This window comes from Camelus dromedarius, chromosome 11 (genome assembly GCF_036321535.1).
Source record: "Camelus dromedarius isolate mCamDro1 chromosome 11, mCamDro1.pat, whole genome shotgun sequence".
Classification (NCBI taxonomy): domain Eukaryota; kingdom Metazoa; phylum Chordata; class Mammalia; order Artiodactyla; family Camelidae; genus Camelus; species Camelus dromedarius.
The window spans coordinates 31,833,511-31,856,685 of NC_087446.1; the positions used below are offsets into that span (position 1 = coordinate 31,833,511).

Sequence of the window (23,175 nt, forward strand, 5' to 3'; positions counted from 1 at the left end):
GAAAATACTTTTTTAGAAAAGATTGCATTTCTTGCATGGTCTACATATTTGAAGCAGAGAGTTGTGGGAAATCAGCTCACTGAGGTTAGGCTGATGAAACTTTTTAACTTAAAGCAGACCTCCCATTTGAACAATAATATATCAGACGTAAATCTCGAGTATCAACACTTTCTTGAACTTTTTACTTAGTAAGAGTCACAGGATGCTGTCTGAATTACAAGGACAGCCAGATAAGTTAGACTTTATTGTACCTGCATGTTAAGGTACAGGACTTTATTAAGGATTCTAGGCATTAAGGAATTAATTAAAAAAAAAACACTCACAACTTTTTTCTGGTGAGAGACAGCTACATTTGGATGAATTTGCTAATACATGCAGCACTGGTGGTTGGTGGCAGGGTGTGTGACAATGTTAGGCTCTTTTCCATTCCCTAGGTCCCTGAGGGGGCAATTTGTAGCTGGTGGGGATGTGATAGAACGTGAAGCATGATTGTATGTGAAAACCACCATGTAAATGATGAAACTTAATCATTGTTAAAATCAATGAAGTTTGGAACTAAAATCAAAGGAGTCCAGTGAATGCCCTTGAATGGCGAGAACCATGGTAGCCAGTCAGTGGTGGGCCACTACCCTGTTCCCCGTGTCCCTGTTCCCCCGTGTACACTCCACCATTTTAATCATACCAGTGGCTCCGGCCAGGAAGGGTGGGGTGTCCAGAGCTGCCTTGGGGGCCCCTTAGCTCCCAGAAAGACTTCTGCTGCGTGTAGGAGGGGTGACAGATGTTTGTAGATGTGATGAGCTTGCAGGGAAGTAATTTTGAGGCTCATCTCTGAGTCATGGGTGGCCAGAGTCCCCAGCAGTAGAGAGCTGTGTGACTGCACAGTGGCTGAGCTGGTGGCCCATCTGGAGGGGAGGAGTGGCCGGAGAGCTGGGGAAGGAGAAGGAGGCCCTTGGCGCTGGGCTTGGCCTGCTATAGGCGGGGGTGGTTTCATGCCTTCCTCACCTCTGGTGGAGCTGTGTTATTCACATGAAACCCTCTGAGGGATCCTCCCCTCCTCAGCCGTGCCTGGCTTCGTACCCTTGGCGTGGGAGGGCGAGGGAGAAGGTGGAGGTGTTCCCCAGCCCACCCAGCCTCTCCAAAGCTCTGTTAGCATCTGAGCATGTGTGGGGACAGCTCTGTGACTCCTAGTTCACAGCTTGTGCCCTTACCTGGCCGAGATCATCTCTTCCAGAAATCTGGAAGGCCCCTGATGAGAGGTCCCCATCCCCATCATTTATTCCTCTGCCTTTTTACTTTCTGCTCTTTTACATCTCCCTTTTCTTCCCCTTTCCTCCTTCTACCTTTGCCATGGGCCGTGGCACCTGTGGTCATCACTGGCCTGCTTATATCCCTTTGAGTGAAGATGTAATCAGCCAGTCCCCCTGCATAACATGCTTTTTCATGTCTAGATGCCCCTCGTAATGGTGAATGTAAGTCCGTAGTGTAAAAAGATACTGCACTCCAGCAAAGAGAGAATTTTTTTAGACCAGGATGTTGGGCATTGTGATTGTCAACTCTTGCTGCAATGGTGCCATGTAACAAACAGCCCCAAGAGTCACTGGCTTACAATGACTGGCTTATAGCATTTATTTTTCTTATTGGTTGGCCTCAGGGATGCTGTTTCAGACTGTAGGTTGTGGAAATTGGTGCCAGTCTTTGGGTTGAGCTCATGCTGGCTCCACGTGCTTCATTTTGGGGCAGCAGCTTCACTACAATAAGAGGAGCCAGGAGAGGAAAGTTGCAAACATGGGAAGCCTCTTAGACCTTGACTGGGAATTGACACATTGTCATGTCTACTTAGCATTCCATTGACCTAATCAAATCACACGGCCAAGCCCAGATTTCAGCGGGATGGAAAAAAGTACTCCACCCCCCGTAGGCCACTGCTGCTTGGTCACTTGAACGGGGGACGGAGTGAAAGATTGAGAACATTTAACCAGTCTACTGTACAGGTCCTCATCATTCATGCTCAGAGCGTGTGGCCCTGATCCATGGGGTTGGGGCACCACAGGAAGCTCTGAGGAGTCAGTCCTGGTTGGTAGGAGCACTAAGTACAAAACACACAGCGATGTGTACATTGCCCTCCTGTCCCATCTGGAACATGATGGTTCGTGTCAGCTAAAGGTAGGGAGGTGCTGGGGGCTGCCCACCTTCCTAACTGTAAGCCCACTGGCCGCCTTCTGCCCTTTGGAGCAGGTTCCTCTGAGCATCCACCTAAAGTTTGAAAGATTTTTTAAAGCTGCTTGAAGTGTTTGAGGGAAAATACCAAAGCATTTGAGACAACTGTTAGCAATTCTTAGTGCCAACGATGGGAAGAAAGTGTTGGCTTGACCTCAAATAATGGGAAGGGTTGTTCCTCCTAGAGGCTGGAGCCGGCAGGCTGCTGCGTCTCACGGCGGCGGTGCTTACGAGGCTCATGAGACGTAAAGGTGCTTTGGTCCAACGAGGGGATGATTTATTGTCATATGGACCGAGTGGCCATTGCAATGAAGACTGATTTCTGTAAAGAATATCCACTTTAAAGAGCCACAAATAAAGTGCCCTGTGGGCATTTAGAGAACATTCCTAATCGGCTTCCCTTTAACTGAGAAACCCACGTTGCTGCTCAGAGAAACAATAAAATGTGTTCTCGGCTAAACATGTGAAAGGAAATAGGGAAGTGAACACTTAGTGGAGGGCTAGGTATATGTGCATCCATTCCCATGTGGAAAGGGAGAAAAATGATTTGTCCATCTGAAAGCTGCCCCTTTCAGGGGAATGCGTGAGCTGGTTGTGGAGCTGACAGAAATATCGGGACAGATAAGTCTCCGTCAGGCAGTTGTTCTGGCCTCCAGGTCTCCCAGAGTTGAGCGTCTTCTCTATGCCCCCTCGTTCTGGTCACCTGGCTGCCTCCTGGGACTAGACTCTCACCCCGCTTCTTGCCGAGATCAAAACCCAGGGCCCTTCCTGTGTCCAGTCATGACAGTTGATCTGCGGTCAAGCTTCTGAGGCCAGCCCACCTCTTCTTTCCTAATGTAACGAATGTTGAGAAGACAAGTGGGTTTTTGTTGTTGTTATTATGATTATTGTTATTATTTTGGGAATCAGTACCCATTACCATGAAAGTCCTCGCATGTCTGAAGTTGGGAACTACCTTGGGAGAGCAGGGAAAATTTTCCCCAAGAAGATCCCATGTGAACTGGGTCATGATGGATGAGAAGGAGTTCACCAGGCTCCAAAGCTGGGGAACAGCTTTGTAAGCAGAAGGAACAGCATTTACAAAGTCCACAGCAGAGTCCAAGGAAAAAGAACATTTTATAAGTTTTCCTCTCATAGTGGAGGGAAAAAATACTTTTTCCATCTCTGTACTTGTGACAAATGGGGTTTTTATCTGCAACATGGCAAGTAACTGGGGAAGTAAAGGGCTCTTCAAGTGGCAATGACCAGTTCTTCAGTTCCACAAGCATCTATCGGTCGGGTGCATGCTACACTCAGGCATGAGGCTGGGTTATCAGAGCTCTGGGAAGACCGAGGGTCACCTAGCGAAGTCCCTTCCTCTCGAAGCGCCTCACATGGTCATATGATGTACCCTGACCACATTAACCCAGGTCCCTAGGTAAATGCACTTATCACAGGGTCCAGCATTTCCTGCAAATGATGGACTAGAGGCTGAGCGGTGAAGGAGTGGGTAGGATGAGTGGGAACAGATGCCACGTTGCTTGGATGGGGACTGATTGTATGAGTGGGCAGCTCATTCATCATTTTTTAATATCATTCTTGATGCAGTCCTGTCACCTGTGGGGATGTGTGTGGCAAATACGGAAATCATAGGGCTTCCCCATATTTCTGAATCGTGGCTGTTTACAAAAATGCAGGCAGAAGTCACCTGATTCAGAGTGCCCTGTCGGGAGAGAAATGGTGGAGAGGAAAGTGACTTTTCATTAGGTTCACTGGGGGCGGCGGGGAGGCCAGGGGCCTGAGGGGCTCCCCCCAACCCCACTTCCCGCAGACCTGGCACATGCACTGATGTGGCCCTCCCTCCCCAGGTATGGAGAGTGCAATCACGCTGTGGCAGTTCCTGTTGCAGTTGCTGCTGGACCAGAAACATGAGCATCTGATTTGCTGGACTTCCAACGATGGTGAATTCAAGCTCCTCAAAGCAGAAGAAGTGGCCAAGCTCTGGGGTCTCCGAAAAAACAAAACAAACATGAACTACGATAAGCTGAGCAGAGCCCTGCGATACTATTATGACAAGGTAAAGCTGGCCCCTAGGTGCGGCTGTCCCGGGGAGGGCGCCACCCCACAGTTCATCGGTGAAAGCAGAGAACAGTGTCCAGTGAGGCAGTTTAGGACATCAGAGAGAGGCAGCTTATGCATTTGCTTGTTTTATTCTTTTTTTAAAGAGAAACTCCTAAAAAGGATTTTTTTTCTGGAAGCCCTTTGGGTGTGACCATGGGTCAGAGTTTGTCCCTTCCGCATTTTCTTCTGTGGTTGCTGCAGAACGTTGCCAACAACAGACATTAGACATCGGGAGGTTCTGGGGCTGGCCCCATGGGTAGGTGCTTGAGTGACAGAATGAATGTGACAGCCTAGAAGGTCTGTTTATCCTGTCTGGTTTGTGATTCACTCAAAAGGCTCTTCTGAGGGGAATGGTACCTGCGGCAAGTTATTTAACACTTGGGTGCCTCCAGTCCTCGTTAGTAAATTGGGACTCAGACTAATGTGGGCTCAGGGTCGTTGTGGAGAATGCAAGAAGCCCATACACGTTAAGCACTTAGACCAATGCTTGGTACCCAGGGATTGCGACTTCATGGGAAACGTCCCTAATTAAAAGAAAAACCATTCCCATTTTTAAGTCGCAGAGATAAGTCAGAGTCTTTTGTTAATGATAACACAGCATAGTTGCCAAACAGGACAGTCAGGGTGAGCTTTAGTGCCTTCCTGGAAAAGCAGCCCGTGTGCCTGCGAGGGCACAAGTGCCGCTGTTTAGGGCTGATCATTTCAGGCCTGTAAGTGCTGACAGTTTCTGTGTGGGTCTGTTGTCGCTGAATATGCAGCCTCACAGACATAAAGATTTAGGGTCTTAATAAGGGCAAGGCTTTGTTCTGGTTTTCCTGTTCGTGGTGAAAGGTGAATCAAAAACTGATTTAAATATTAGTTCCTGATCTATATTTAGTGCCTCCTCCTGCCAGCCTCCTTGGAATTCAAGACAGAAGGATTACACATTTCAGGAAGTGGAGGCATCACTAATTACAAAGTGTTGCTTTATATGATCGTAATTGCGTATGATTATGTCATTGAAATGTTAAAGGTGCTTCCCTTTAATGTGGCAATTAATTAATGCTGGCTTAACCAGAGTCCTACCAAGATGGAAAAGCACTTCTCGCAAATTGCACTGTCTGAAAGCCTTGCAGATGGTTTATTGTTTTGCATTTTCCCCCAGGTTCTAAGTGACACAATGGGAATTGGGGGCCTCTGAAGGGAAACAGTCATCTTGCTGGCTGGCAGGGTGCCTAAAAGCATGGCTTTGCGACTGACCAAAAAAAAAAAAAAAAAAGTAATTTGATTGTTTTAAATCAAGGTGTCACAGAGAAGGAGTTTGGTGTCTGTGAGTCAGTTTCACCCCTTCACGTGGCCTGGGCACTGGGGCTGAGGATAGCACAAAGGGAGATCGTGGGCTGGAGAAGGCTTCCCAATACGGGCAAAGCCATGCTGTTTAGACTCCACCTGATCTTTCTTGGGCAGGTTTATAAAATCTCTAGGGAAAGCCATTTCAGAGCCTCGGTCACCCAGCACGTTTTGGTACGTTCTGTGTCTCACGTACTGTGTGCCCAGCACTCCCTGCCCCTCGCCTCCTTTAAGCTATGACAGCCCCTGGACAGTCCTGCTGGCATCCCCTCTTTTGACAGATGAGGACGTGAGGACTTTGGTGAGAAACCTTGCCCAGGCTGCTGCCGCCAGGAAGCCCACGTTCCTGCCCACAAGGCACGTGCCCTGCCTTCCGGGCTCTTCATTTCCTTTGTCCCTGAACACCTGAGCTCCAGGTGCACAATCAGGCAGCACCAAGGGTACTGCAGCCTTAGAAATTTTTGTTAATTATCAAGGCCCGGGGTCTGCGTGGCCTGCTTAGCCCAGGTGTCCCTTTCCTCTCCTGCTGGGCTGGGACCTTTGTGCGGCCAGCTGGCATGGGCAGTGAGGGCAGGAGTGGCTCTTGTCCAGGCTGTCTGTCATGCAGGCTTGGCTCCAGGAGAAGATGCCCTTCGTCCTTCCCTGGAGACATGGGCACCAGACGCATGCGTGGGCACACGGCTGTTTCAGCTTTTCTCTTGAAACGTCTCCAGTGCTGAATGAGCGTGCTCATTAGACACCGAATATTGCTTCAAGTGAAAAGAAGGCGGGGGTGAAGGAGAAGAGAGGAGTAGGGCAAGACGGGGTGGAGGGGAGAGGAAGAACAGAAAGGGGGAGACAGAGGGACGAGGAGGAGAAAGGGCAAAAGAAGTTTACAAAATTGATACTGTTTTACATTTATGATGAACACTTCCTTTCATTTTTGCCTGTGTTACTCTGGGACTGTATGTTTAAGTTGAATGATATGAAATTGCCAACATCTGACTGGTTTTGACCCACAAAAATGGCAGTCTTAAATGGTTTGGTCTCTTACCTGAGAGAGAGATTCGAGGGAGGTCTTGGTGCGTGTGGAGCCCCTGGCCACGTGGGCACCCCTTGCTCTGCCCTGCACGTGTTTCTCACAGTTACCCAGCCCTTGTATGGCCCTGTCTGCCTTTTAGTGTCCTCCTCAGTCCCCTTCTCCATCTCCTGTCCCCTGCCCCCACCCTCTCCCCTTTCGCGGACACTTACCCAGAGCCTGCACTGCACGTGGCGTAAGTTAGGTGACTCCCTGCCTTGACAGCCTCGTTCCTTTTTCCTGTTGTCTTTCCCCTTCTTTTCTCACTGTCATCTCTTCATTCTGGCTGAAACGGCACATTGCTTGGTTTGTCCTAATAGGGAAGTTTTCTTGCCAGAGTAGGCAAGCATGAGGATATCATTATTTTTATATATTTTATATAGTATATTTTTAGAATATTTAGAAATGAGTGGAGGAAGAAAGTGGGAAATATGTGTAAAGGTTTGCAGAAGGCATCAAAGGAGAGCAATGTGTGGGCTCATGGTATCAGGTTGGGGTGGAGGCATTTTAATCATTGTTCTTCAAAAAAACAAAAACAAAAACAAAAACAAAAAAAACGCCCCCACCTCTGCCCCTGGGCAGGTTATCGCAGTGAGAACTGTGATGACAGCACGGACTCCAGGCTGGATGGTCCGGGTCTGAATCCGGCTCCGTGTGAGTGCTTCGCCTGATCTCTCTGGATCTCAGCTTCCTTTTCTGTAAAATGAGTGTGGCTCGAGTCTCTGTCCCAGGGTTACAGTGGAGACTGGCTGAGTTAACACACGGTCAGTGCTGAGGACAGTCCCCAAACACGTTAGGCACTGCCAACTATTAGCCAGAGAAACAGCACAGGGGAGATTTTCCTTATCGCTAATTTGAAAAACTGAAGTGCCAAGAAGAAAATTAGGACCTTGGTCCTAGCTTCCTGCACCAGCACCCGCGCAGGTAGGGGAACGCCGGATCCTGGGCATCACCTGTGGGGTCTCAGGAGTGCTTCGCTGTGCTTTGTAATGACTTAAGGTGGACGACCACAGTTTCTTTACCCAGTTGCCTATTTTTATGTATTTAGGACAGTTTGAAAATTCAGTTTGCAAAGATACTTTGATATTGAAATGACAGTCCCTGCCCCTCTGAATCAAAGTGCGCCTCTCCCTGGGCTCCCCTTGCAGTCAGTGCCGTCCAGTTTGAGCCCCACTGTGCCTCCATCTCTGAGTCTCAGTTCCCCCATCAGAGAGTCAGAGAGTGGGCATCATCATAGCACCTTCTCTCATGGGATTGTGGGAAGAGTAAATGCGACCATGTGCATGAGGTGCTCAGCACAGTGTCAGGTGCCTGCTAAGGACACACAGTAAATGCACGTCAACTCTTCTGTCCTCCTTTGTAAGACTTACTGCCTGGCGGTACAGTCGTCAGTTTATATGGCCGTCGTTCTCACAAAGCCGTCTTTACCACCGTCTCCTGGCTTCTGCACTTTTATTGCTCTGGTCCCTTGCACAGGGTCTGGCACATATTAGGTGCTCAGTAAAAGCTGGAAGCAAATGAAGGAGCAAATGGATAACATAATGAGGTGGACACCACCCCAGTCCAAATCACTTCTATCGTGGAAGGTGATGTTAAATAAGTGTCAGACTTAAAAACAAACAAAGGAAAAGTTATCGCCCTTGGGTTATTGCACCGTGTTAGTTATCTAGGGCTGCTGTAGCGAATGCCACAAAGTGGGCGGCTTAAAACAACAGAAATTTATTCTCTCACAGTCCTGGAGGCCAGAAGTCTGAAGCCAAGGTGCTGCAGGATAGACTCCTTCCTTGCCTCTTCCCATCCTCTGGTAGTTGTCAGTCCTCAGCCGTCCTTGGCTTATAGCTGTGTCGCTCTGGTCTCTGCCCCTGACCAGAGAGATGTCATCACCAGCCCTTTTCCCTGTGTGTCTGTGTCCAAATTTCCCTCCTAAAAGGACATCAGGTCTACTGAATTAGAGTCCACCCTCATGACCTCATCTCAAGCTGCTTACATCTGCCAAGACTCTATTTCCAAATAAGGTCACATTCACATGGGTACGAGGGGCGAGGATTCGTCCTCTTGGTTTCACCTGATAACATGTACGTATATTTCTGACACTCCCGGGCTTGCATTTAGATTCTCAAAATTACACACTAAGGGAGAGCTTTGGAGAGGATGGTTTGATTCCATGAGTCCTAAAGGGAAACAGCTCCCCGTGACGTGGACAGCAGCTAGATTCAACTTGTAGGTGTGAAACTAGAGTATGGCAGGTGCGTCACAGTGCGCCCCCCGTGGCCAGGCGCCGTGCGGGGCCCTGGGGTGGAAGCAGAGGTCAGAAGATGAGTCCTGCCTTAAGAGGGTTTCAGAGTCTTTGGAACTTCGGCAGCTCCCTGGTCCGGAAGAGCGAATGATTTTAATACATGACATGGATGACTGAGCCCCGGGGCCCCAGTCCTGGATCAGCAACGGCTGGGGCCTGGTGTCGCCGCCGAGGCTCCTTACCTGCCTGCCCGTCCACGGGCTGCCTGTTCCTCACGCTCGGGGGAGGGCTGGACAGGCAGGGTTTTGCGGCCAAGCACCGCCGAGGACCTGTTGCCCCTACTCAAAGCTTTTGAAGAGGCTGTGAGGCAGACCCAGTCTGAACTCCAGGAAAGGAGTGGTGCCAGGCCCAGGACGCAGCATAATTTATTCCCCAGACATGGACTGAAGGCCCCTGTTCAGCTTGGAAAAGTGCAGGTGACGGGAGGACGCCTGGGTCTGCATCTGTGAGGGGCAGAAACCAGAGCTGACACAGACCTAAATGGGCCACTTTGTGTGTGCGTGGGCACTTCACCCTCACCCCCTCCCAAACAGCTTGTTTTCCTCAGTCTTGCTGTACGTCCTAGAGATGGGTTGGTTCAAGTCCTGTCAGCCTGAATTTTGGGGTAGGGTTTTTTTTTCCTCTTCTTAGGTTTAAACTGAGTCTTCCAGAAGGTACTTTAACAACCTGATGTGATAGTAAGTCTCTCTTGCAGAGATTTTACCTGTTAAAAAGCTTAACAACTTTTTTCACTTCTTAATAACATCAGACAGACTTGGTTTTTAAATCTCTTGTCCTGGGATGGGGAAGGGGGGATCCCTGCCAGAGCACCCCTGTAACCAGCTCTGGTGACTGCCCCCACCCATGGGGCCAAGCATGATGGGTATGGGGGATGGCTCAGATTCACAGCATTTATTTACTTCTTGAACAACTTCTGGGTGGTTCTTATTATTCAGGCAGACCTTGTGTTATGGTGCTCTGCAGATCCTGCATTTTTTACAGATTGAAAGTTTGTGGCAACCCCTTGTTGAGCACATCTGATAATTCTTGCAATATTTCAGACTTTTTCATTATTATTGTATTTGTTACAGGGTAATCTGATCAGTGATCTTTGACGTTACTATTGCAAAAGATTACGACATGTTGAAGGCTCAGATAATGGTTAGCATTTTTTATTGGTAAAGTAATTTTTAGTTGAAACATGTATGGTTTTTATCTGTGGCACACTTAACAGACCACAGTGTAGTGCAAATGTAACATTTATATACATCATTAAACCAAAAAAATTGGTGTGACTCACTTTATTGTGATAGTCGCTTTTTGCGGTGGTCTGGAGCCAAACCTAACAGTGTCTCTGAGATACACCTGCACATCTGTCTCCAGTTGACGTGGCCTCCCCTTTTCTTTCACCTCTGCCTTTTCTGCCGGGGTTACAGCCATTCCTTTGAAAATACAGCCCGTCCCCTTGAGTGGCTTAGCAAGAGCGTACATTGTGCAAAGTGCCGGCTTGGCCGTGAGTCCAGCATCTTCCAGGAAAATCAAGGAGGCAAGCAAAGGCAGAAGGGAAGCCTTGAAGTTTAAGAGGTCAAGACACCTGACCCAGGTCTTGAGAAATAAGAACAAGTTTACCAGGCTGCCAAAAGTTGGGAAAGGATAGACAGAGGAGGGGAACAGCATGTGCAAAGGCAGGGAGGCATGAAAGAGTTTGATTGTTTACTTAGGGAATGAGAGCGAGACGAGGTTGGAGGAGTGAGTTGGGGGTGGTATCACGCTAAAGGGTTGGAACTCATGGCGAGGGTGATGGAGAGCCAGTCAAGGGCTGTCGGCAAGAAGTGCCGTGGTCAGGTTTGCATTTTGGAAATAAAAACCTTTGTCTCCTCTTACTCTTCTTGACATCAGTCATGTCACTGCCCCGACCCCACAGCCCTGATCTCTGTGGCCGGTTAGCACAAACTGATGCCTCTCTGCTGGCTGAGCCGGCGCTGTCACACCCTCAGCGTCTGGGCCCGCACGGCCTTCTCTAGAGCTGCCTCTGACACACAGCGGCCAGCTGTCTGCTCCTGCTCAGAGGAGCCGAAGCCACGAGTCTCTGGGTTGCTGCAGAAGGAGACCTGGAAGCTCCCAGAATCCCTCATCCTTTTCTGTCCAACAGAGCTTTTGTCCTTGTTGTTGTTGGCGGTGAACGTGCATCCTGGGGGGAGGCAGAAAGCTTTGCCAGCTCCCTTCTCATCAGGAGATTGAAATGGTGATATGATGAAAAATCCTGCCGTCTCCACAGCAACATCCTGGCTATCCTCACGATGTGCTGAACGGTCTACTTAATTGGAAGGGGTTTAGGGGAGAACAGTCAAGGCAGAGTTGTTGGCAGCATATTCCTGGAAGTGGAAGGCATCACCTTCCTAACTTAATTGGGTAATTCTTTTTAAATTGAGTGTGCGATCGTGACGGGAAGATGTTCATATTAATAACACATAATCTGAGCTCAACTGCCGGTGCCTGCCAGCCTGGCCCTGGCAGAACTCTTTAATTCCCCCAAATAAGTTTCGTGAAGATAATGTGATGTCTTGTCTGTCAGAGTGGAGACAGAACAAAAGTCCAGCGAGCATTTGTGTCCTGGAACTTTCTAGAACACCTTTGTAGGTTGCGGAATTCCACTGAAGACGCATCTAATCTGGACTCCGTGTGGGGGTGTCTTGTGAGCTCAGAGGGGCCTTCTGTGCTCAGCCTTGAGTCTGAGTGTTGAGGGCCTGGCGTGTTTTGTCGGGTGTCTTTTTCTCTTTCGTGTCCTGTCAGCTGCTCAGATGGTTTGAAGTACAACAGATGGCGACTGGGCTTTGCCTGGGGGCCGCCTGGAGGCCTGCGGGGTAGCTGCTGGCCCCGTGGAGGTCCTCCAGGCTGGCCACCTTGCCCCGGGAGGGAGCCAGGCCCCAGGGGGGACCCTGCATATTGATCGGGGGTGCTGCCTGTCTGGTACAAGTTTCCAGGCCAGCTTCCCTGTGGCACTCAGTGTTCCCCCAAATAGGGCCGTTGCTAAGAAACGCACAGAGTCTTGGGAGTAACTTAAGCGCTGTGTTGATGAGGCTGCTGTGCTCGGCAACCCGGCCAAATCCACTTACGTCAGGCTGTTTGCTGCCCAAGCCCACACCGGTTCGCCGGCAGGAGCATTCCTGCTTCTGGGATTCTGGCTGCAGGAAAATTTCGTGGTTGCATCGACCAACTGACAGAAGCCCTAACGTTCACATCATGCCGCCTACCACCCACCATCCACCCACTGGGCCCAGCTGCTCCTCTGTGCGGCCTCCTCCCCGTCTCCTGCCTATCTCGGTTCCTGCCCCAAACTTGTGACAGGAGGAGGGGGAGCTCATGTGTATGGAGCATCTGCCCTAAGCCGGGCCCTGTGCTAGATATTTCAACATTTATCAACTCGTCTTAAAACAGGTGAAATGCCTATTGGCCCAGTTGGTGGTTGGGCCCATTTTAGAGGTAGGGAGACTGAGTCTCTGAGAAGTTAAGTAACAGACTCAAGATGAAGCTGGGAAACAGCAGGACTTTCTGCCTCTGAGTCTTGACCCCAGGGCCCACGCTCAGGGCGCCGAAGCTGGAGGATCACATTGTGGCAAAGCCGGGGGTCCAGGCTCGGATCCTGTGTTCTTGATTTTGCTGATTGTTGCCCCAGGGCAGATAGAGAGGAGACCAGACCCCAGTGTTTGTGGTTCAAAATAACAATGGAAAAACTGCTAGCAGTTTTCTGAGCCAACTGAAAAGATGAGGTGGTGGTCCTGGAGGCCCCAGAACACCCTACACTTCCTGTGTGTCCAGATGATGCTTCGTCAAGAAGGCCAGATGGGAGCACAGCACCTGTCTGCCTGGTGCCTCCCCAGATCCCTGCTGCCTCCCTCCACCATCTGGCCCACACACCACTGCCTGCCCTGCTCTATCCCAGCCCCACCACCCTCACCCAGCGTCTACGCAGACCTCATCGCTGCCTGGGCACGCCCTCTGCCCTTCAGGTCATCCTGGAGCTCCTCTCTGCTTCACCTCCTCCAGCCAACGCCTGCACCTGTGACGCCCGCTCTGCTCTGTCCTGCCGTCACTGGGTCTGCCTCACTGCCCGGGAGCTGGCCCTCTGCTTCATGCCAGTGTCTCCGCAGCGCTGGGACCGGGTGTGCCCTGTGGACGGGGGGAGGATGAAGGAGCACAGGAACGGGGGAACGTGCTTCTCTGCAGCACAGGAGATCATCCTCTTGGAACGTCAGCCCTGGGAAGGACCTAACAAACCTTCCTGCCCTGCCTGCCCCTCCTTTATCATGGGAGGACCCCAGAGGGGAAGTGAATTTTCAAGAAAATTTGTGGCAAAGCCAGGATAAGAACGTGCTCCCAGACCTGCTGTGGTCCCCGACTCCCTGGACATCTACCAGCTCTGGAGGCACCGCTCAAAGCAGGAAGGTCACTGCTAGCAACTCCCCCGCTCACAGAAAAAGTAGGGAGCAGCTTTACATTTTATTCTATTAACACTCCAGAGGGCTTTAATAAAAATACCCTAGAATGTTGAAAGAGAGCCATGGGGAGACAGGACTCCTGGTCCAGTGAGAAGCAGCAGGGAGTCCAGAGGGGTGGGGAAATGCTCTTGACTTCATCCAGTCTGGGCCTCCCGGGTCCGGGTAGCGGGGTCCTCGGGCAGCAGGCAGGAGCCCTCCCATCCCAGGCCAGCCGAGTAGACGGTTCACACGGCAGCTTAGCAGTGCCAGAGAATAAAGAGATCGCAACCCAAACCACAAGGAAACCTCCCCCAGGAGTCGGCCAATTCTGAGGCGGAGTTGGAGCCCTATATTGGCAGCATGTTATTCTTAGAAGTTGGAAGTGGGGGTGGGTGTGCGCGTGTATGTGTGTGTGTGCGCTTCAAGCTTAAGTTTTAGACCAAGGACGGCCCAGGCTGCACCCACCTCAGTGCCCACAGCCGCGTGACAGCGTGAGGGCCGGCTGAGCACTGGGAGAGGACAGGCCACATGCCTCCCAGCCCCGATGGATGGAGACATTAAGAAAGGGGAGGACGTCTCCCAGCGCTGCTGTAACAAATTAGCACACACTTTGGTGGCTCAGAACAACAGAAATGTATTCTCCACAAGTTCTGGAGGCCAGACGTCTGAAATCAAGGCCGTGCTCCCTCTGAAGGCTCCAGGGGAGAAGCTTTCCTTGTCTTTTCCAGCTTCTGGTGGCTCCCGGAATTCCTTGGTTCCTTGACTTACACGTAGCTGCATCACTGCAGTCTCTGCCCCTGTCTTCCCATGGCCTTCTTCCTTGTGTGAACTCTGGGTTTTCCTTTTTCTTATAGGGATGCTGGGCATTGAGTTTAGTGCCCACCCTAACTCCAGAATGATTCCATCTCAACATCCTTAACTGATTCTGTGTGCAAAGACCCTATTTCCAAATAAGGTCTCATTTTGAGGTTCTGGGTAGCTGTGAATTCGGTGAGGGGGATGGTGGGGGGAACACTGTTCAGCTCTCTTCTTAGGGGAGGGACCGTGGCAGTGAGAGCAGCTCAGGCTGATGGGTCCAAGGGGCCCTTTCATAGCTGCTCCGAGGGCAGCAGGTGTGAGCAGGCCTGCCCACAACAGATTTCTAGCAGAGCCCAATCCATCCAGCAGCTACTGTGTCCCCCATGCCTTCCCCCAGTTCAGACGGCAGGGAGTGCGGTGGCAGAGTCGGCCCCTGCCATCCAAGCAGCTGTCAGATGCTTGGAGGACAAGGAAGGAGGCCAGCTTCACTTCCTTTCCTGTTCCTCAGAGCACAGCAAGGAGGTTTCCATATGAATGCATTGTCAATGTTTGTTGAAAGAATGTCTCCCTGTTACAGAGGAGGAACTTCGAGCATGGCTGCTACAGTGAGGACTTGTTCTGATTTTGGAGAGAGGACAGTCAGGTTCTGTGTCGGGAAAGAGTGAGTCAGACTGTGGTCTGGATGGGAACCCAAAGCCGGGAGCTGAAAGCAGGGTGTTGGCTGAGGAGCCGCAGGACCTGGAGACTCGCCTCTGCTGCGTACTGGTTGTGAACTCAGCTCAGAGCCCCAGACCCCTCATCTGTGAAATGGGCTTCAAAGCGTCATGATGCTTATGTTAGATACTGCGTAAGCCTTCTGTAGACTGTAAAGCGAAGTACCCATATAAGGAAGTCTGATTACGTGAAGGCAGAATAAGATGAGAAGACAGTGTGTGATGTAACGAGGATGCTATTCAGTTAGATCACTGCTTGCGAGGCAAAATTCCCGGGGGTGAGAGGTCATGCTTTGGGGACTTCTGTGTGTGAGGTACTGGCATACACTGGTCTTTTAGAAAAAACTGCCCCGTGAGATATTTTTATTCCCCTTTTAGGAATGAATGAAACGTCTAATCTTGGGAAAGCAAATGGCTAATACAGTTTCTTGCGGCTTCTTAACTTTTTTGTCTGTAAGTTTTTCAAAGACACCACCATTCTTTATCATGTTAGGAAGACTTTAAAATTCATTGTCCTACATTCACGTGGCAGTGATGCTTTGAGAAAATCCACATTTTGTATTAACCATGATTCTAATTCATTGAATCCAGGTGAGCCAACTGGGTTCTGCAGAAGTTCAAAAATCTTTTCAAGGTCATAGTAAGCAGTGAAGCTAGGATTCGAACCCAGGTCAGTTCATCCCAGGGCTGGTTCCATCTGCAGGGCTCTGGCCTGTCAACTTGTGTGAACAGCTCTGCTCAGGCCTGTCCGTACCTGGTGGGGTTGGTTGGTGTGCTGTGTGCTCCCTACGAGCACTTCTGCTGTGGGCAGGGGCCACAACTGGGCCATGTATCTGGACACCAGCCTCCTGTGGTTTTCCTGTCGCTCTTGGGCTCTTGGTGTCACTCACTTTGAGGTGGGCTTCTGATATGCACGCTGCTGCTGTGGGACCACTGGGTGCTGGGTGCCTCCTGCAAGGTGTCCCTCAGAGCAGGCACTTCCTCTTCCCTGGGGGTGGAGGGGAGGTGCCTCTGTTTGTAGTTAAAGAGTAGTCTCACGAAGGCCGGCCTTCCTCCGGAGGAGCTGGAAATACCTGTTTCTGAGCAAGGCCTGGGCGCCCTGAGCACAGAGCTGCTTTTCCCAGACATGTAGTTACCCTGAGATTCCTCTGGAATGCAGAGCTCTGTGGTCCTGGCAGGCGGACTTGAGCAGCAGCCTCTGAGCCAACAGCACCTTCTTTCTGAAAGGGCGAGGGTGTGGCTCTGGGTAGAAATGGGTTCAAACTTTGGCTCCTCCAGCTACAAGCTGCGTGACCTCGGGTTCGTAAGCTTTTTAGAGTCTGCTTCGTTCTCTTAATTTGACAAGTAACATATTAAACATTTTTTTTAATGTGAACTTTAGATAAGCAAAAAAATTGCAAATTAATGGTGATCCTACCTCTGTCAAATTTTATTACACATCTTTCAAGATTGTTCTTTCTCCTTTTATTTGATACATGTAATTATTTCGTTAGAACGGAAGCATCCAGGCATGCTGCTTTTCTCCCCTAATTTTAATTTAAAGACATGGGAAAATGTTAATGATGTATCGCTCTCCAAAAGAGCTATGTGGTTTTCCACCCAGTATTTAACCCACCCCTGTGGGTGGCAAACTGGGTATAACCTGACTTCCCACCAAGAGCCTCAACTTCATCTTTAAAATAGGATCACAGTGTCCATCTTGCAAGGTGGGTATGTGTGTACAGCGCATGGAAGGCCCTCATAAATGCTTCCTTCTTTCTTTTGCCATTTCTGGCCATGGGTTCCTTTCATGTACGTAGGGTATCTACTGTGGCCAGATGAATAAATAAATCCTTCCCACTTCCTCATCCCCCCCAGACTCTCAGTGACAGGCGCTCAGGGCCAGCTGCCCACATCACCCTCCCCTGGGGCCCAGCAAACAGCAGACACCGCGGAGCTGGGCTGGTCCCTCCTGCCTGGGCAGTGCGTTTCCGGCTCTGAGAGGCAGCAGAGAGCAGTGCAGATCAGTTGGGGTGTCTGGTTAGCGCCTGCACCAGTTGTCGGGCTAGACATGTGGCATCTCTGCTGAAGCCTTCTGAGTGGGGCACTTGGATTCCGCGATGGCTCGCATCTGCTGCCTCCCTCAGGCCTCCCCCCAAGTCCTGAATTAATTGGCACCTGTGAGGTTTTCTTCATGGTGGATGTCAAATGCTGGCCACGCGAGGCGTGACAGACTGAAGCCGTGCGTCTACTTCTTGTCTGCACCCAACAGAATGTCGCGTTTCCCCTCCTTGGTACAGATATGCAAACCAGATGTGATTCTCTCAGCCATGCGGCCCAGCTGGCCACCCAGACCTGTGGGTAAAGCAAGGGGAACAAGCACCGCCTTCTAAGAGGTTTAACTCTGACCATTCCGTTGTCGCTAGAGCTGATAGTGGGTGGCTTTTACGTTGTATTTTTGCTTAAATGGGAGTGTAAAAACAACAGTACTAAGAGCTGGTACATACTGTGGGCTCGTGTGTGGCTGTAATGGGCATTCTGCTAAGCTTTATGTGGACTACGTGTTCAGCCCTGTGAGGTGGGTGGTAGGTCAGTCCCTATTTTACGCGAGGAAACTGAGGCACACAGCTGATAAGAGACGGGGTGGCATCTGAACTCAGGCTGGGATTCTGGAACCGCTCCTTTTAATCCCAGTGGCAGCCCTTGTGACAAGGTCAAGTAGGAATTTATGGAAAGATCTGTTGCTCTGTCCTCTGTACCCAGCCCTGCTGCCAGTGCTGGGTTCAGAAAAAAGGCCAGGCTGTTAGGAAGAATCTTCTGCACCACCTTTCCTGCTTGCCAAATGAGCTGCGGACATTTCCCAGTTTTGAGAACAAGGTAGGGAAGTTGTGAAATCAGACAGCCAGAGTCCCGCTGTTCCTGGGAGCCCTGAAATGGCAGAGAATCAAAGGAGCCATGGTCCTACTGGTGGGGAACCCACTGCTGGTCCGGCACCTCCGGAGGCTGGGAGCCGCCCTGGGTGGAGAGCAGCTCTGGAGGGCTGTGGTACGAAGTCTGAGCACAGGAAGGCCCCATGTGTGACCTCACATCAGAGCTGGGGTGCTGGGCCAGAGCCGACGACACTCACGACAGACACTTGCTGGGGACGTGGATAAGAGAAATTACAGTTCATTAGGCTTCCACAGGACATGTGAGGCTGTAGTGGGTTGCATATGGCCCCCAGTGTCTGTCTGGGAGTTCTCCATTTTAAAATGCCGGCAAAAATGGACATGCAAATAATGCGAGTGGGACTCATCACAGGGAGCTTTAACTACGCTGGGCATTAGCCGTGGAAAATTGTGTCTGTAATGGGGGGAAGCCTCTGGCCTCCTACCTCAGTTCCCTCCACAGTGAGAGTCATTCATTCAATAAACCTATAGTGAACATATTACCCTTCACAACATCAAAATGAAGACGGTAGATTCAGTTGCACAGGCATCTCTTCATTACCCTGTACTGTATGTAATTTTTAAAAAGTCTCAATACTTAACAGACATATGTTTAACTTATCTGCTATATGGGATTATTTACACAGACTCCTTCAGTGGGAGTGTGTATACATATTTAAACAGACGCATGGACACACCTGCTTTGTAAGTAACCCTGGAACTGTCTGGGCAGCAGATGGCACCGAGGGAAATGCAAGGGTGACCCACTGTCTCAGTGCTATTGGTCCCGTTAGCGTGAAATGACCAAGGGAGACTCTCATTGGACCAGAGGTAGCTGGTGCCTTGGGAAGAATTCCTTTGCACAGGCTGGCCACAGTCCTGCCCCAGACTGCTTGCCCTGGAAGCTTCTGCAGCCTCAAAACATCAATCTGGCAGTGGTGATGGCGGGAGTAGTCTGGGACCTGAGCTTCTGCTTCTGCTGGAACTGCCCCTTGGGGTGCGTTGGGGGGATGTGGCTTTCCCCCTCACCGAGGTCGGTGCTGTCCTTGCTGCCTGCAACCTGACATGGAATGTGGGATCAGGAGCCCACCCTGGTTATGAATACATATTTGATGGGAAATTATGAAGAGGCTGTTCCCCCACGTGCGAAGGGAAGCAGATGTGTGCAACTGTCGCTCTGAAGCAGCGCTGGAGAGTCAGCTCAATGGGACGGGATGCAGACAGCGTTTGTCAGGTTACCAGGCAACTGTAAGCAACAAATACTTGTGAGACTGGGAGGCAGGGGTGGAAAAACCAGACTTTTTCTAAATATCCTCATCACTTTTCATAATAAGAGTCCAGACCCAAGTGCTCTGGTATCCTGGGCTGTGTCAGTCCGAGTCTTGTGTCTCCTTCCATTGTGGCCAAATGCTCTCGAGTCAGACTGCCTGAGTACAGATCAGGGGTAATTTATACTCTCTGAGCCTCAGTTCACTTTAGTTTACTCATCTCTAAAATGGGAAGAGTAACAGTTTTAATCTTTCAGAGGATGAAATGAGTTGAGGGTGGTCAAATTCTTAGTATTCAGCCCGACAGATAATACTCAGCAAATACTACCTAAGGTTATTGCCCTGTACTGTGAGTTTCCTCACTTGCCAGAGAACCTCCATTTGGAGACCACAGAGAGATCTTCAAACACACATGCCTCTGATGTGCTCTGGGCTCTGCCCTGGAAGTCAAGTAGGAAGTCAAGTCAGTTCAGCTGCCAGGCACACACCTCCTCTGAGTCCATGTCTCTGGCCTGGGGCATCTTGGTCGGGGGTGGGGGGGCTTTCCTTACTGGCTCCCCTGATGTGAGCAGACATCCCTGGTGTTTAGTTGGGCTATCAAACAGCAGGGCTGCAGCTGGGCTGCCTCTCCCTGACCTTCCTGCACCCGACCCTCCCCTCTTCCTGCCCAGTTCCCTTCCCAGCCTTCCATCCTTGCAGAGGTTCCAAATTGCCCAGGTAGCCAGACCTAACCCGTCTTTCCTGTTGGTTTCTGGGGAAGCAAGTCCTACTCTGATTCTTTCCAAAAGTTGTTTCTTCTTTTGGTCAGCTCCTTAAATTGTCTCCATTCCCATCACTAGGTAACCTTTCCCTAAAAAAAATCTCCTGGTATCCAGGCAGCTCTCCCCGCTGAGGCAGGCAGCAGCTACTGAAGGGGCCTCATTGCTTCGGCTGAGCTCAGTGCCCTTTGTAGGGTCTCCCTTTTTTAGGTTCAGAGTAGGGTTTAGCGTGTTACGGTAGTTGCTGTCCAGCCATCGAAGGTTCTCACCATCTTCTTTTAAACGTTGTAAAATTCTTAAAATTCCTTGTGTTCCGAATAGACGATCTTGAGGGCATTTTGCTAAGTGAGATATGTCAGTCAGAGAAAGACACATACTGTATGATCTCATTTATATGTGGAATCCATGAAAGCTGAACTCAGGAAACTCATAGAGTAGATGGATAGTTGCCAGGGGCTGGGGCTGGGGAACTAGGGAGATGCTGGTCACAGGGTACTGATTTCCAGCAGTAAGATGAGTAGGTTGTGGGGGGGGGTGTCTAATGTACAGCGTGGTGACCAGAGTTAACAATACTGCAGTGTATACATGAAAATTACTAAGGGAGTGATCTTAAAATTTCTTACAACAACTACAAAACGGTAATTAGGTGGGTGAAGGATGTGTTAAGTAACCTTATCATCCTGGTAAATATTTTGTGACATATACATGTATCAAATCATCAGATTGTCCACCTTAAACTTACACAATGTTGTATGTCAGTTATATCTCCTTAAAGCTGGGGGAAAAAGATTCCTCATGTTTTCTTATATAAAAAAAATAAACCAGCCTTATTGACGTATAATTCACACACCATCCAGTTCGTGCACTTAAAGCATACAATTCACTGGCTTTGATTGTATTTACAGAGTTGGACATCCATCACCACAATCAATTTTCGAACATTTTCACTCCCACCGCCACCAGAAAAATGCCTTACCTTTTTGCTGTCACCCCTCAAATCCCCAGTCCCACCCCAAAACCCTGGGAAATGACTCATCTACTTTCTGTCTCTACAGACTTGCCTATTCTGGACATTCTGTATAAACAGAATCCATCATACAACGTGTGGCCTTTAGTGTCTGGCTTCTTTCACTTAGCATCATGCACTCACGGTGCTTCCACGCTGCAGCCTGTGTCAGTGCTCCATGCCTTTCTATGGCGTGATGATGTTCTGCCTTGTGACTATCCCATGTTTTTATTAATTTCTCAGTTGATAGTCATGTGGGTTGTTCCTTACATTCTTTTTAATGCATCAGGGCCCAGCTCTGTCTCCGAGATTGCCTTTAAATTCCCAACCACTTTTATCATTTTGATCACAGCCCCAAATGACTTCTTGGTTTGCTTGTGAATGTAATCCCTGCTCAGCCATTATGTTCTGGATACCCATAATAAAATTAAGGGTTGGTTCTTAAAAAACAAACAAAACTTAACAAGACCTGCCAGAAGAAAGGATTCAGCCCATACAGTTTCTCTTTTCTCTTCTTCTGTGTAATTATTGAGGCTCTAATGATTCACTCCATTTAGATGAGTGTTCAAACTAGAAAAAGATAAAATCAGGTTTTCCCTTGAGGAGAAAAATATGAGTGGGAAACAAAAATACCTTAGAGTTTTAGCAGAGGAATCATGCTTTCCTTTTACCAGGAACTGACTATGAGTCAGGTGGCACCAGTGACACCCTGGTTTAACCCTTTCCTGCTGGGAGCTGATTTCTCCCAGGCGTGTTGTTGTCTACCCAGGCCTGGTACGTCACCAGCAAGATGCTGCCAGTTATGCCCAGGTGGAGCCTTGAAGTTCACCAGTTCTGCAGTTTCTCTAAGTGGTTTTCAGCTTTGCTTGTGTTGAGTGTGAGAATGAGGTCAGATGGAGTGAGTGGAATTCAGTGGGTTAAACTGCAGGCCAGGCTGCAGGGCACTGTAGCTGTTCAGCTTTGAATCTGACATCCTTGGGTCATTGAGCCTCCTGTGTGCTGGTGCCTGACAAAGTTTCTCCAGGATTTGCGCTATTGGGATTTCCAATGCTGCTCTGGGACCTTGTGTGTCCCCTCCTTATAGGCCTGCCCTGAGGAATTCCTCCTCTCAGTGATGGTAATTATGCCAGTCCCCCTGACTGCTAGATACATTCACTTGGAGGATTTGAGAATCCACTTTAGGAGGGCAAAAAGCAAGTTAGCATGCTCTAATGTAACGAGGGAATGCAAACGCATAATATACTTACATTTATACACCAAACTGTGATCACAAGAGGGACATCAAAATTTAATTAAATTTCCTCTCTTGTATATTGAAAGTTGCTAAGTGAATATATCTAAAGGAAAAGGGAAAAAAGGGGGGAAAAATGAAAAAAAAAAAACAAAACTACATGTGATGACGGATGTGAACCAGACTTATTGTGGTGGTCCTTTTGCAATACATACAAATACAGAGTAATTGTGTTGTACACCTGAAACTAATACAATGTTATAGGCCAATTATATCCCAATTTTAAAACATTTTAAATGATTTTTAAATGTCATCTCTACTAAGGGGCTCTTTGATTCTCTCCCTCCGACTTTGTGTGGAAATATGGAACAGCTTAGGCTTTAGAATGAGTAGATCTTGGTGCTTCTGGGGCCCATCACTCCCCATCTGTCTGAGCTTGTGTCATAAGGATGACACCTCCCGGCTCACAAGAGGGTTCTCATGAGAGCCAATGGATGAGATCACGTGTGTATGACACCCAGAGTAGGTGCTCAGTAGGAGCTACTTCTAAAGCTCTTCTTCCCTAAATGATTTTTTTTTTTACCCTCATTCATACCCAACTTTTAGGAGGAACAGTTCGTAAGGAAGCCCTTTTCCCACAGGGTGGCGTTGGTTCCTCTCTGTGCTTGAAGGAGGCTGCCTTGGTCTGCCCTGAGTACCCCGCAAGCAGTTGATAGATATCTGCTAATGTTCCGATTTAATAAACCTCAAGAACAGCACAGCCTTTAAAACGAGGTCCGTTCTCCCAAAGGGGCATGAAAACTTTTGCAGTGATTATTGGTTTTCATTTACATCCTCATGTTTGAGGATGGGAGCCAAGAATTGAAGAGCCAGAAGGAGACACCAGCAACTTAGCATATGGCACGAGTGTTGTAAACATCCAAGGAGAAAATTTGTTTTTCCCTCCAGTGGCTTTCTTGGCAGAAAATTGAAAAGGCAAAAAATGGGTACAGGATTTAAGAAAACCTTGTGGTGTCTGGTGATAATAACTTACATTCCT

At 49.3% G+C, this 23,175-nt stretch overlaps 1 protein-coding gene and 1 long non-coding RNA gene across 4 annotated transcripts in view; one reads left to right on the plus strand and one right to left on the minus strand.

Moving 5' to 3' along the window:
- Positions 1–23,175, plus strand: part of ELK3 (ETS transcription factor ELK3) — a 143,366-nt gene that overhangs the window by 102,215 nt on the left and 17,976 nt on the right. For all 3 annotated transcript variants that reach the window (XM_064491611.1, XM_064491610.1, XM_010989975.3), the window contains exon 2: positions 4,065–4,273. In XM_064491611.1, coding sequence (XP_064347681.1) covers positions 4,065–4,273 — 209 coding nt within the window. The remainder of the gene's footprint in view (positions 1–4,064; positions 4,274–23,175) is intronic.
- Positions 10,135–23,175, minus strand: part of LOC135322533 (uncharacterized) — a 33,150-nt gene continuing 20,109 nt past the window's right edge. Inside the window, exon 2 of the long non-coding RNA XR_010383165.1 lies at positions 10,135–19,119. This is a non-coding gene — a long non-coding RNA (uncharacterized LOC135322533). The remainder of the gene's footprint in view (positions 19,120–23,175) is intronic.